General features: G+C 49.6%; 1 protein-coding gene across 1 annotated transcript; it reads left to right on the top strand.

The window, feature by feature from the left end:
- Positions 1-2322: 2322 nt before the first annotated feature.
- On the top strand, positions 2323-4236 carry LOC136480616 (uncharacterized). Its single transcript, XM_066478110.1, has 2 exons — positions 2323-3198; positions 3484-4236. The coding sequence occupies exons 1-2, from the start codon at positions 2323-2325 to the stop codon at positions 4234-4236; spliced, it is 1629 nt and encodes a 542-aa protein (XP_066334207.1).
- The last annotated feature ends 10438 nt before the right edge of the window (positions 4237-14674 follow it).

Genomic DNA, 14674 nt, shown 5'->3' with positions numbered 1-14674 from the left:
AAAAAGGCCCACCAGCCCAAACCGAAACCCTATCTCCTCACACCCGCCCGCGCCCACCTCTCCCCAAGCTCCCTGCGCCGCCGCCGCCGCCCGAGCTCCTCCGCGCCTTCGCCGCTCCGGCCGCCCGAGCTCCTCCGCGCCCGCCCGAGCACCTCCGTGCCTGCCACGCTCGCACACGCGTGCCGCCGCCGTCCGCGCGGCCCGCCCTCCGTCGCCCCGTCCTCCCACCTCCAGCCCTGCCTCGCCGACCCCACGCCCCGAGCTCCACCCCCGAGCAGCCGGCCACCGTCCCCGAGCTCCGCCCCCGAGCAGCCGGCCGCCGTCCCCAAGGTCCCCGCCGCCCCGAGCTTCCCCGCCGTCGCCGTGTACCGCGAGCTCGTGTACCGCGAGCTCCGCCCCCAGCTGCCGGCGTCCTGGGAGAGCGGTCACGTGCGCCACCTTCCTCCTCGACAAGGTGGGCAGTGCTGATACTTGATCCTTGACATGACATTCAATAATCTTTCATGATTGTACATGACATATTAGTAATCAACTGCATAGTTGTGATAGAAAAAGAAAAATAATCTTGATTATTTAGATCTACATGCACTACTTTTTATTTGCATAACATAAATTTATGTACCTGCAGAGGAACAAATTTATTGATGAATATATTCATCAAATAGTTGACTAGCACCATTTGGTGAACAGCCACAACTGCATACACAGCTCTTGCCTGATATTAGCAGTTTCATGGCGAGCACCTAATTTCTTGCCCAGCAGATATTGCTTGTAGTTGTAGTGCAAACTTTGTATGTGTTATTGAAAGAAATGAAATATCTAAAATAAGACATGACTTATTATATTGAATATATCCTATATGATAATTTAGCACATGACTTATTGTATTAGATATGTCCTATATGATAATTTAGTACATGACTTAGTATATTAGATATATCCTATATGATTATTTAGCAAGTTAAGAGAGAAATATTTCTGATTGAACTATATTACCACTTGATGATTGTTAATGAGCATCATGGGAATTAAGGAATTGCATAGGCTTTGTTTGGGTCTAATAAACTTTTTATAAGCTGCAATAGCTAGAGGGAGCTAGCTAATAGCTTGTTATAAGCTTGGTTGTTTGGATCAGCTAGAGCTTTTTTTAGCTGCTAGCAACTTATATTAGTTGATCCTAAAGTCTTAGGGTGATAAAGGAGAAAAACATCCTAGCACATCATATATCATTACTAACAATAAGTCAAAAATCAATAGAAAATTTATCAGGATAGCTCTCATGTCCTGGAGTTAACAAGCTTGAAACACCTTTTGCTCTTGTTGTGTTATTTAAGCGAAGAGCTGCTTGCTCTGGGGAAAGCTGGCAAGATTTTAGAAGTGAGACTTAAAGATATATAAACTATAAGTCAAAAATCATAAATATAAACTCAAAAATTATCTACCTGCATCTCTAATGAGCCAAATCCACCTTCTGAATCTAGAATATTTTCTTGTTTTGCAGAGAAGAGCGGATCTGGAGTAGCCCCGCACCGTGCTGGTCTGCCTGCATAGTGTCGCCTCACCATAGCACCGCCACCCTAGGTATAACCCCTGTACCTGTACCTTGGTTGTAGATCTCGTCACCCAGTTAGGCGTCTCCCGTCCGAAAGAGATACGGTCGGAGGTATGCAGGTCTTTGCATATCTGCGACCATATCTGTTTCGGATTGTCCATGTTTTTTGGACAGCCTGCAGATGCGTAGATGAGTTAGCTTCCATGTTCTGCTCCCATCTGAGTCAAAGTTTCGGCAGCACCTCCCCATGTTCTCTGGATACACACTCTCCCTGTGGGGACATGTATCAGGAGAACAGCGGGGAGGTGCTGCCGAAATTCTGACTCGAACGGGGGCAGAACATGGAAGCTAACCCATGTACGCATCTACGGGTGGGATTAGGACCTATCCTTCACCTATTAGATGGTAGGAACACCGTGTAGATGCAAATACTGGTTTTATTACCCGCTTACATTGGCGCATGACAGAGGATGGCTGACCGTGAGTGGATGTACATGGGTTTCGCAAGTAAGAGCTCTGAGTGGGTTAGGGGGACCGATGCTTTCCTGGAGCATGCATTTGGCCCAGCTGCTAAAGGGTCGAGTCGGATGCCGTGTCCCTGCAGCAAGTGTAAGAACAAGAAAAAGAAACGAAAGCGTGCCGTGGGAGTAGATATTCACAATAACGGATTCGTTCCAAACTATACTCGCTGGATCCACCATGGTGAACACCATCGTATTAGGGAGGAGGTGGTGAGACCCCTCCTCGAGGAGTATGATGCAGATGCCGGGATGGCAGACACGATGGCAGACTTTCATGAAGCACGGTTCGTTGAAGGAATGGAGGTGGAGGATGATCCAGAGGAAACCGCAAAGGCGTTCTACACCATGATGGAGGCAGCACAGAAGCCCCTTCAAGAGAAGACAATGGTTTCGCAACTAGATGCCATTTCACGCCTAATAGTGTTGAAGTCGCAATTGGGCATTAGTCGAGATGGCTTCGATCTCGTGTTGACAGTTCTTGGCAAACTACTTTCGGATCCTCACACCCTGCCGAAGAACACGTACGAGTCACAGAGACTCCTTCGTGCACTTAAGATGCCATATGAGGGGATCCAAGCTTGTCCGAAGGGGTGCGTCCTATTCAGGGGAGACCATGAGAAAGCAACACACTGTCCAAAGAGCAAAGCCGCTAGGTTTGTGGAGGTAGAAGGCAGTGATGGCAAGAAGAAACAGTCTAAGATCCCCGAGATGGTCTTACGGCACCTTCCTTTCCTACAGAGGATCCAACGGCTGTACATGATAGAGGGGTCCGCGAAACAAATGACATGGCACAAGAATGGCAAAAGATACAGTCCTGACAAGATGGTACACCCAGCGGATGGTGATGCATGGAAGCACTTCGATGACATGAATCCTAGCAAGGCTATGGAGGCTCGGAATGTACGCGTAGCGCTGGCAACAGATGGGTTCAACCCGTTTGGAATGATGGCGGCCCCATACACTTGTTGGCCCGTGTTCGTGATCCCCCTCAATCTTCCCCCCGGCGTCATGTTTGAACCTAGGAACGTGTTCTTGACGCTGATAATACCTGGACACCTGGGCAACAATATGGGTGTGTTCATGCAGCCAGTGTGGGATGAATTGCAACATGCTTGGGGAGAGGGGGTACTGACGTACGACCGAGCTACAAAGAGGAACTTCACAATGCATGTGTGGTACTAGTATTCAATGCATGACTTCCTGGCGTATGGCTTATTTAGCGCGTGGTGTGTTCACGAGAAGTTCCCTTGCCCAACATGCAAGGCAGATGTGATGTTCACCTAGCTGCACAAGGGTGGCAAGTATTCTTCTTTCGACAAACATCGTCAATTCCTGCCTAAGAACCATGAATTGAGATGAGATGAAAAGCACTTCACAAAAGGTGTTCAAGTCACCGACTCCATTCCTCAGGTTAAGAGCCCTGCCGAGGTCCTTGCCGAGATAGAGGCTCCTCAAATTGATGAAGTCAATGGTGGTTTTATTGGATATGGTAACAACCACATGTGGACTCATATATCGGCCTTGACTAGGCTCCCGTACTTCAAGCACCTTCTTCTTCCACACAACATCGATGTAATGCACACAGAAAAGAATGTCGCCGAGGCACTCTGGGCAACACTCATGGACATTGGTAAAAAGTCAAAGGACAACGTTAAGGCTAGACTAGACGTGGAAAAGATTTGCGATAGACCAAAGCTAGTGATGAAGACCCCTGCGCCAGGCAAGAGATGGAAAAGGGGCCTGGCCGATTACATCCTAAAAAGGGCCGATAGGAAGGAAGTACTGCAGTGGATGAAGACGTTACAGTTCCCGGATGGGTATGCGGTGAATCTGAGTAGGGGAGTGAACTTGCAGACTATGAAAGTCTTAGGGATGAAGAGTCATGACTTCCACATATGGATTGAGCGGATCCTTCCTGCGATGACCCGGGGATACCTCCCCGAGCCAGTGTGGCGCGTCCTGGCAGAGTTGAGCTTTTTCTTCCACCAACTTTGTGCCAAGGAGTTATCTCAGGACATTTGTGTTGACCTGGAGAAGGCTGCACCTCTGTTGCTCTGCAAGTTGGAGATGATATTTCCACCCGGCTTCTTCCTGTCGATGCAGCATCTGATTTTGCACCTACCGCGCGAGGCACGGTTGGGGGGGCCCGTGCAGGCCCGTTGATGCTATCCAATCGAGAGGTGCCTAAAGCTTCTTTGGAAAAAGTGTAGAAATAAAGCCAAAATTGAGGCTTCCGTGGCAGAGGCATTCATTCTGGAGGTGTTGACATTCACACAGGCGTACTATACTGAGAAACTTCCCAGCGTGCACAATCCAACCCCTCGTTACAACACCGACGAGAACTCATCGAACCTCAGCCTTTTTCCAAGGGGATCTCGAAAGAGGAAGCGTAGGTACCAACAAGAAATTGACCCATGATGAGTGGCGCACTATCATGATCTACTTGTTGTTGAACCTTGATGAAGCGATTCCTTATCAGAAGTAAGTTCTCAATGAGCTTGTTACATACGTCGTGACTATCCTCCACCTATCGATCTGACCCCCTTGTCTCTTGTTTTTCAGGGAATATATTAATGAACACTGGAGAGGCAATAGGGCTCCTACCGAGCAAGAAGAAGACCATCTTCTCAGACATGGTGTGCCCGATTTCATTTCCTGGTTCTCTACAAAGGTACCATCCAACTAACCTCGTTTGCTCCTAGAAGATTCCACTTTGCTCCTAGGAGCGAGTAATGTAACGATCTACCTGTCCTGACCTTGCAGGCCCGCACGGATGCGGAAATGGGTGATGAATTGAAACAGGTGGCCGGTGGCTTCTCCCGTAGGGTCAAGTCATTCACCGTTTATGATGTGAATGGCCATCGCTTTTGCACGAGAGCCTATGAGGAGAGTCGGGCCAAACTAAAAACCACGTGTAGCGGAGTTTGTATGCCCGGCACGGATGAGAAGGACTATTACAACATAGTCGAAGAGATATACAAGCTCAAATTTAAGGGTGCCAAAGCTTTTAAGCCAGTGGTATTCAAATGCCATTGCTTCGATCCTGATGTCACGAAAAAAGACCTTAAGATTGGGCAAGTCGAAATTCGACAGGATTCCAACTATAAAGGAGATGATATCTATATTGTGGCTAACCGACATGCCACGCAAGTGTATTACCTCCCATGGGCGTGCCAAAAAGATGAGAAGCTTGCAGGTTGGAGCCTTGTGCACTTGGTCTCGCTGCGCGGTAAAGCGGCTGTCCCAAACGATGATGATTACAACTTTGACCCAAACAAAGATGAGTTCTATCAACCTAAGGGGCTAGAAGGGAGTTTGGAGATAGACATTCTTTCGCTCATGGGCCTAGAAGTAGACAACAACATCGATGAGGACGAGGGTGATGAGGTGCAGGATGCTGAGGACTTACGAATCCTTGAGCGATGGCAGATGGAGCGCGATGGAGTTGAGGACGATGTAGATGATGATGACGATGGAGATGATGAGGACGATGGAGATGATGCCCGACACTTAAGAGAGCTCGACAATATTGATAGTGATGACGACAATAGTGATGAGACTACATGCCAGCCATATTGCTGTTCGCGGAGATAATTTCTAATTCATGTAATACTATATTGGTATTATTATTACCTTGGAATTATGTTTCTTTACAAGTACTTGTCAGTTATTTATGCTAACTGTTTTAATCTTTGTCATTGCAGGCACTCGACAAAATGTCGGGCGGAAGGCGGCAGCGGCCGCATCGACAGGTCCGCTCGTAGTACCAGATCCGCCATGAGGAGCAGGCGACCGCCGCCGATGACGACGAGGAGGAGCAGTTGGTGGAGCCGTCGACTAGTAGGGGGGCCAGTGGACGTCGCACGTTGACGAGGAGCCTGCTGTTCCAGGAGGCCCCGCAAGGGGGGACGACGATGACGATGACCAGTGACGGCGGCGGCGACGATGACGACGATGACAACGGGGGTGAGCCGACATCAGGCGAGATGGCTTCCTCAGGTTCGAGCAAGCCCTACCAGCGTGGGCCCTTGTCGCTCCCTGAGCCACGGCCGCTCCCTTCCCGCCGCCCAGTGATTTGACCCGTGGGTCAGACGTAAGTAACCATTGTTGATTTCACTACTTGTTCATATGACATGTTGAAAATCGAACTGCAGACTAACAATTGTTGTTAATGACTCGTGCAGTAGTTGGACGTTTGTCAGCGGAGGGAGCGGTTCATGCCATATCAATGGCATCCAGGTCCTGCTGATTAGGGAGTACTACCCTGGCTTCGTCACCCACAAGGGTGAGGTACAGGCGCCCATGAAGTGGGAGCACTTCTCTAGCGTCACGGACTCCAACGGCGATACCCTTGCGGCGAAGATAAAGAGGGAGTTCTGGGTAAGTATTTTCATCGCACTGCATTTCTCAATACTACGCATTCGTTGCACGTTCTTGAAACAATGAAATGATACATGATGTCTGTGTGTAGGACTTCTTCACGTGCGAGGAGGGGAGAGAGCAGCATGCGGCGTGAGTGCAGGAGGCGGCCTGCAAAGATCGTCTCAAGGACCTGTACCACAAGGCGCATCTCCAGTGTGTCATTAGCTACTACGCCAACGTGCTTGGCCAGGTGGTGAAGAAGCCGCAAGTCAGGGAGATGATACTCCAGAGGGAGACCGACCTCATAGAGGCGTAGTACATGCAGGTAATTAAGTAGGAAACATTCGTTCTGATTCCTTCTGTGAAACATTCAATTCATCTTCTGGCATGTCAAATACTTGATGTCATGCAGATGTGTCCGGGGTGGTGCGACAACTACAAGGACTGCTGGGCGGCCATTGTGCGTGAGTTGACCACGGACGTGGCATACCAGAGGCGCACAGAACGTCGGGAGGGCCGCCTGCAGATGCGAGGGGCACCACACCACCAAGGGAACCAGTCCCTCCCAGTGTTCATGGAAAGATGGGTATGCTTCTATTGATCTATTAATTCTAGCGCTCAATTGTCATTACTTGTAACCATGTTTGTGTTTTCCTCGCAGACCCAATCACATGGTGGGCAGGTCGTCAATGAGTTCATGGGGTACGCCCTTGCTCACAAGGGCAAAGTGACGGCGGCGGACAACGTCTACGACCCGGCGGACGGGCCCGACACGTACACCACCGCGAGCGTCTACCCCAAGCTCGCCGAGTACACCTCCGTGGCTCGCCAGCGCCATGGGGAGACGTTTGACCCCGCCACCGACCCCCTGGACACGGACCTCTTGATGAGGTTGGGAGGAGGGAAGCAGCACGGCCAGTACTGGATGGCCAACAGCGCCATCGAGTCGTCCTCTATTCCCACATTGAGCCAGATTCGACGAGACGGGACCAGGAGCTCCTCCGACATCCCCATAGCACCTCGACAGCCGAGCAACGCACAAATGTTCTCGGCATTTCAGGTAAGTGCAGTTTCATTCGTTGTTCACTCGTTTCACACATGTACCTTGCTTTCACATACCATCAACTTTGCGGGTGTAATATTGCAGGCCCAGATCGCACAGTTGTAGATGAACCAGGAGAACATGGCGGTGGCCCATCAGCGGCAGCTGGCGGCTGTCACGTAGCACTACAAACGTCAGATGCAGGACTTTGCCGCCTACTTCCGGGGCCTTCAGATCCCGGGAATGCAGCAGCACGAGCTCCCTGCCTCGATCTTCGCTCCACCACCTTTTCCTGTGCCTACTCCTATAGCGACTCCGGTGAGTATATTGCCTGTTGCTTTAGCTTGTGCGGCCATCCTGCAGGTACTAATGAGATCACTTGTCCTTTGTGCAGGAACAGTCGCCGGGTTCGAACCCGACTCCTCCAGGTGCCAGCCCTCCACTGGGCCCTTCTTCCACCGCACGGGTGGCCGGCTCACCCGACCTTCCCGACTCAGGGCTTCACATGGCCAGGTACCGCTCCTCCTCCACCGACGCAGCAGGGGCACTCCGGGCCCTACTCGACGTTCCAGGCGGCGCCGCAGTCAGGGTGGTCTCCGTGGGAGCAAGGTGGGGGCTCTGGGGCCCCTGGGGACGCCGGGTCGAGCTAGGTACCTCTACTGCCCGCTTATGGACTTGTCGGCCTTCGTGCCGCTGTGGTTATCGGCCTTCGCGCCGTTGTTTTCTTGTAGGTTTTGGACATGTTATGAACTTGTTATGAACTTATATCGTGTTGAGACGTCATTTGATGACGAAATGTGATTTTATGTGATATTCTAGTTTATTGCCATGAATATATGTGAAATTGCATGTCTGGAATGCAAGAAAACAAAAAAAAAAACAAAAAAAAAATTCCAGCTTTGCCGAGTGCCAGCACTCGGCAAAGCTGGGCATTTTTCCCAGCAGAGCCCAGCTTTGCCGAGTGCTGGCGTGGCACTCGGCAAAGTGACCAAACCAAAGAATTTTTCAAAAAAAATGCCGAGTGCCTACCACGTCAGCACTTGGCGAAGAATTTTTCAAAAAAAAAATTCCTTTGCCGAGTGCCTGACACGTCGGCACTCGGCAAAGGGCACCGTCAAGTTGACGGCGCTCGTTACCTTTGCCGAGTGCTGGTGTGGCACTCGGCAAATCCTTTGTCAAGTGCCTATCACGTAGCACTCGGCAAAGATTCCTTTGCCGACCACTTCTTTGCCGAGAGCCGCACTCGGCAAAGCCTTTGCCGACGGCAAAGGTTCCTTTGCCGAGTGCGGCCGGCACTCGGCAAAGGCGGCGGATCCAGTAGTGAAACTCTTAATCTAGGATTGAATCTGTTAGAACATTTACAGGCCAAACTTTTTACGGGGCTAAATTATTCAATATAAGATTAGTTTAAGTTGATACAAAAGGATAATAATACTGTCCGTTCACAACACGTCCCCATAGATCCAGCGAGTGCAGACAACGGTGAAACACTAGGGCCATGCCGCAGCTAGAAGGAACGGTTGGATTTTGCATGTGAATTGTAAGGAACGCGGCAAGAGGCACCTGACCGCGCTGCACGTTATTCTGTGTGAAATGGAAATGCCCTTTATTTCTAGCTATTTTTCCTATCCATATTTGCGTCATTTTCACATCTAACCATTAACCGAATGCATGCAGATCCTGATAGTACGGGTGTGGGTTTCCTGTCAGGAAGTCCATAAGGCTATGCTATGCAGAAATCAGCGATGAGACAATAAGGCTATCAGCTGTCAAATATTGTCACGCTGCTGTCCGGTAAATCACATAAAAACTGAAAATCGTAAAAACTAAAGTAGAGCGAGCAACAGAGTACACTTCACATTCTGTCACGCACAATGCTGTCCTGTTTTCTCTGACAGGCAGAGGCAGGCACACGCGTAAAATTAAAAAGAGGTAGTAGGATTTTCCTGGATGCCTCCTATTCCTAAATTGTGCTTCACTCGTCTAATAGCATTTGACAGTATATATTATATTTGAATTCCCAACACATTTTGACACAGAAATAGGTTGAAGTAGTAGTGCATATATATAAAGGGAGCTAGCCGGCAGGGACAACTAGCTCTCACTAAATGAGTCTGGGTAAGACAATAGTAATGGTGCGTGCACGACCCCATGTGGTTTTCATGGTGACAGAGTTTTTATTATAGACACCGTTTTACCTGTGCACTACTGAAAAATAATTATTCATAAAGAATCAGCTGCGCTGGCGAACTGACACGGACATGGACAAGCTAGAATTGCCAGATGTTAATAATTCCAGATGAACATAAGCCACGAGTGTCGTTATCTAAAGCAGGTGAAGGACCGAAAACGGCGGCGAGAGGTAGGGTGAACGGGAGCTTCAAGTTTCTCGCGAAATATTAGGCCGGTATCGCAAATTCACCACCAAACATACAATGCAATCACCGTGATGTCCATGACCCAAATGAGTGGGTGGATGTTCCTGGGAAAGACGGAACAAGAATCGGAGCTTGAATGCTCATACTTGAATGCTGGGCTTCTGTATCCCCTGACCGAAGAAACCCCCACTGAAATTGATGCCGGCAAAAACGGAACGGAGGGAGAGACGCACCGAACAGAGAGAGGGAGCAGTTGAGCGCCGGCTTGCCTGGCGGCACTGCCTGCCTGCTGGCAGAAGGAGCACCAGGGCCCACGGGCGAGCGCCGGCTAGGGCCAGGTGAGCACGGCGCTAGGGACTCATGGCCGCTGAGGCCGCTCGACACAGAGCAGAACAGAGAGAAAGATCGAGAGAGGGAGTCGGACTTTCCAGAGGGCGCGACGGAGGAGACCCGCTGGGGCTCGAACCGGCGTAGCAGGGGGTCGAGGAGCCAAAGCCTTGAGCCCGCCGGTGGAGATCGCTGTCAGGACCGGTGGCTTCGATGGAAGCCTGGTGCTCCACGATCTGCTCTGAAAAACGCGACCTGGAACACGACCGCAAAGAACAGAGAGGGGGGCGAGCACAAAAACGAATGGGAATCATCACTCGAATCCAACTCAAACTCCGTGAATTTCAGATCGTAGCCAAGAACACAGAAAAATCCCCAACAACAAAATTCGTTTGATTTCTTCGTGCTCGAGTCGATTCAATCAAATTCACTTGAAAGCTTCAACTCATATCGATGGATTAAGGGACGAACGGGAAAGGGGAAAAACGCACAAAAATAAGAACACGAAACTATGAATCCCAGAGGGCAAAGTGAGATAAGGGCCTCACTTCCCACACGAATCTCAGGTTAAATTACACAGACGAGTGGAAAATCTGTGGACCTGATGAGCAAACCCTAAAAGAGGGGAAACTACGCAGAAGGAAATAAACTGCTCAAGAGGTGGGATGGTTCGGGGGCTCCCATCCCTTATTGATAGTCTATTACACATTCCCCATTTGTCCCTCAATATTTTAGAGCGAACCACCTAACCGAAGGGGTATTGTGATCCAACTCTAGAATATGCTGATCCGATGCCCACACGCCCTCCATGACCTAGCTTCGCCTCGACATGCCTCGCGATGGCGCCATGTGCCGCCTTCGATTCACGCCGGAACCGCACCCGGGTTTCGAGGCCCAAACCCGATAAACTGCCACTCGGTGGTTTTGAGGCTCAACCCACCAAACCGCTCGCGAGTAGCGTACTCCATACGCATCCCCTGCACCTCGACATGTGTCACTGCGTCCTCGACTGCCCAGCCACCAAGTCTTCTAGAGCCTCCGCTCAATTCGCCCAGCCGTCATCTTGACTTGGTCAACACGGTCGACTCCCATGTACACTTACGCTTGTCGATGTCCCCAAGTGTCAGCCACCACGACTAGTCAGCCGGCCTCCGAGTCCCTCGGTCCAAGCCTCACGTTCATCCTTCACCGCTCCCGGTCCATCGGCACGGCACGTGCCTACTTGACCTTCACCTCGCCGTCGACCACTACCTCAAGCTCCACACCTGCGCACCACAAGCCAAGAGACATGTTGCACACCCCACTCATACCATGGTTAGTCACCAAACTCAATCCGAGGCGCCAGCTGGTTGACAATCACTCAACACAACATCGAACCACAAGGACACGTATCAACCTTGTGTTCGCAGCAGATTAGGGATACAACTGGTAATTATTTGGGCAACACGTATTTCCAGCACGTGTCTATGTACATGCTCACTCGTTACACAAATTTGCACGCTCACCATTGTGACTACCCGCTCGTACTATGATAAATGATGGTTATTTATTATTGCCTGCCGACATCTCACTGGTTGTTTAATGTCCAAGTTTTCAAGACTCACACGTTGGACACACTATGCCATGTCAGATTATTTAATGTCCAATAAACTTACATGGAATCCCAAACTGAGACTGACCTTGCTTCTAGGGAGATGCATGCTCTCCCATATTTTTAGTATAGGAAGAAATTTTTTAATTCACATTCATTAACTCATAGATGATACAATAATTGTACACACACATCCAGCCTCTGCATGAAAGGACACAGTCTTAACAAAAAAAATAGTTTGGCACTATAGTGACTATCAACCCTAGCACTATATCACCACCTATTTCCGGAACAAAAACACCTGATCGCTTGCGCCAATTGTCAAATACCATAATGCTACTACAAAAGCCTACAAAGTATGCTTCTTGATGATAACCCATGTGCATATCCAAAAGGATATAACGGGATGTGTACAACATGCAAAGAGGAATAAGCATGTTCTTTTCAAATAATACCAAGTCATTTCGGTCAGGTTGATCTCAGGAAGGGTCAGAAGACTGAGTCTGCAGCGGTGCAACCCCACATACACAATCTGATCGGGGTGACAAAACTGAACCCGGATTGGAGCACCCGTTACACAACACTTATGACAAAAACCTAACCTAAGTAGTTTGATTTATCTGAGTTTGGAGTAATGGGAAGGTCATCACTGCCGTCGACGTGACTTGTAATCTGACACCGCCACCAGGAGGGAGTCGCCGCCTCCATGTGGACACCGGGGATGGCCATACAACTATGGTGACCACTACATCAACCTTACTCCATCAGTAACTGCGTCATGTAGGCACAGATCTTCGCTCCAAAGGGCGAATGGCCTCGTGATTTGCTAACGATGGTAAACTCGATAGCCTCTGATCTAAGCGTGCACCCTAATTAGGAGCTTGCAATCCAGTTTTAATTAAGCCTAAGATCTAACAATTGGTACCAGAGTCATGGTAGTTCTGATTAAGTTGCTAAGGCTCTGGTTAATCTTCATCAAACCCTAATTAGTGATAGTTGATCATAATTAAATTACTTAGTTCCTCTATTTAGCCCTAATGTCAAGATTAGTAAATTAGTTAATTAGGTTTAGGCCTAATTTACATTTGATTAGTCAAATTAGGGCTAATCATGCCACCGTTGGTAAAAGTTGATAGTCAATTCTTTTCAAATGTCTTGCATTATGCTTCACAGAAACTCATTAGGGCACTAGGGTCTTCGGCTTAAGCAATTTAGAAGGAGATGAAAGTGCAAATCACAACTGTGAAAACCAAAATCCCCAAATCTGAAACCCTACATATAGTTTCCAATATTTATCCCCAAATTTCGAACCCTAATATAAGGAAGAAGGTGGTGGCGCAACCACCAAAAAAAGAAGTGTGGCCCTTTCATGGCCATGGTGGTCTTCGCTCCGTGCGTAGTCCCCGCCAAAGCACTGCTCGCATGTCCTTCCAAGCTCCGGCAAAGAAGTCACGACAATGCCCTCCCCGTACCACCGTGAGGTGGCTCGACAGAGTCATGCGTAGCCTTGGTCGCACACTCATCGTGGTGAGGAGGCTTCACGTGATCCATCCTTTCTATTGACCGCAGCATCGCCTGTTTCTCTTCTTGAGCCGGCCACGTGAGAAAGACGGGAAGAAGGATAGAATATGGAAGCTAAGGTTTGGGTGAGGTGGTGGCAGGTCGAGGTTTTGTCCAGCAAGGGTGTCTTCTAGGCCATCCGATCTGGTTCAGTGTCTCAAATCGAGCCAAGCCTTAGCAGGCCGGCAGCCAGCGCGCTACGTACCAGCGCGATGCCTGCGTTAGAAAACCTCAGGCCCACGCAACAGTTAAGCAGGCCGAAAAGCCCAGCTAAGGGGCCTCATAACATCATGCTGCTCGTTTCCTTTATGGTCAAATTTAAGTCATAGTTCTATTATTTGTTTAATGTGTTGTTAATTCTCTTATACTTAAGTTTTATTTATTCTATGTTTAATAAGTTTAATTGCCCTGTTTTTTAAGATACTCCCAAATTAAGTTATGTTCTGGGCATTTACTCTAGTCTCCCTTTTAAGTGCAATGTCAATAAGTTTAATTAAATTGTCCATCTAAGCTTTTAGCTATGTTTAAATAAGTTTAATGGCCCAAAAAATCCCTTAAGTCATTGCTGAATTAGTTTACAGTTTTGGGCATTCAATCTGTGGTGTACTTATTAGTTATTACTCCTTTAAGTAAAATTTTGCACTATCTTTATAAGTTTATAATTGTCTCAATAATTATATGATGTTTTCAACGTGCACTACTACAGTAAACTTAATCGAGGCGGGAAAACCGTCTGCCTCTGCTCAAAGGTCACGGTTAATCCGGCCTTAACGGAGGTGGTTGGTCCGCCCGTCTTGGTTAATCGATTAACCGAGGCGGTCGATATATGGCAACCGCCTCGGTTAATACCCATTAACGGAGTCCATCAACCTAAGTAGCCCGCCTCGGTTAATGGATTAAAAAAAATAAAAAAGCAATCGACAAGCCCGGCGAGCCCATCCATGAGGCCCACCGAGCCCATCGACGCCCCACGCCACCGCTCGCCGGATCTGCTGGCGCCGGATCGTGAGCCACCGCTAGGGCTGAGCCGCCGCCACCGGGGCAGGGCCCCTGCTCGCCGACGCCTCGCAAGCCGCCGCCAGGGCAGGATCCTCGCTCATTGCGCCCTCGTGAGCCGCCGCCTGGTCTGGGCCTCCGATCGCCGTGCCCTCGTGAATTGCCGCCGATGTCAGGACTCCGCTCGCCGCACCATCGCAAGCCACTGCTGGGGCCGAGCCGCTACCGCCGGGGCCGGGCCCTCGCTCTCCGCACCCTCGCGAGCTGCCGCGGGGTGGAGGTGGAGGGCGCCGCCGCACGTGAGGTGGAGGAGGCCGGCCAGTGGTGGAGGTGGAGGGGGATGGC

Source organism: Miscanthus floridulus, chromosome 9 (genome assembly GCF_019320115.1).
Source record: "Miscanthus floridulus cultivar M001 chromosome 9, ASM1932011v1, whole genome shotgun sequence".
Classification (NCBI taxonomy): Eukaryota; Viridiplantae; Streptophyta; class Magnoliopsida; order Poales; family Poaceae; genus Miscanthus; species Miscanthus floridulus.
Note: the sequence above shows the minus strand (reverse complement) of the source record. Positions and strands in the feature narration are given on the sequence as shown.

What these genes read in the sequence shown, in the direction of transcription:
- LOC136480616 (XM_066478110.1), top strand. Translation starts at nt 2,323, where the DNA reads ATGGCAGACACGATGGCAGACTTTCATGAAGCACGGTTCGTTGAAGGA. An exon ending in AACATGCTTGGGGAGAGGGG is followed by an intron (nt 3,199 to 3,483) that starts GTACTGACGTAC and finishes TCCATTCCTCAG; the next exon opens with GTTAAGAGCCCTGCCGAGGT.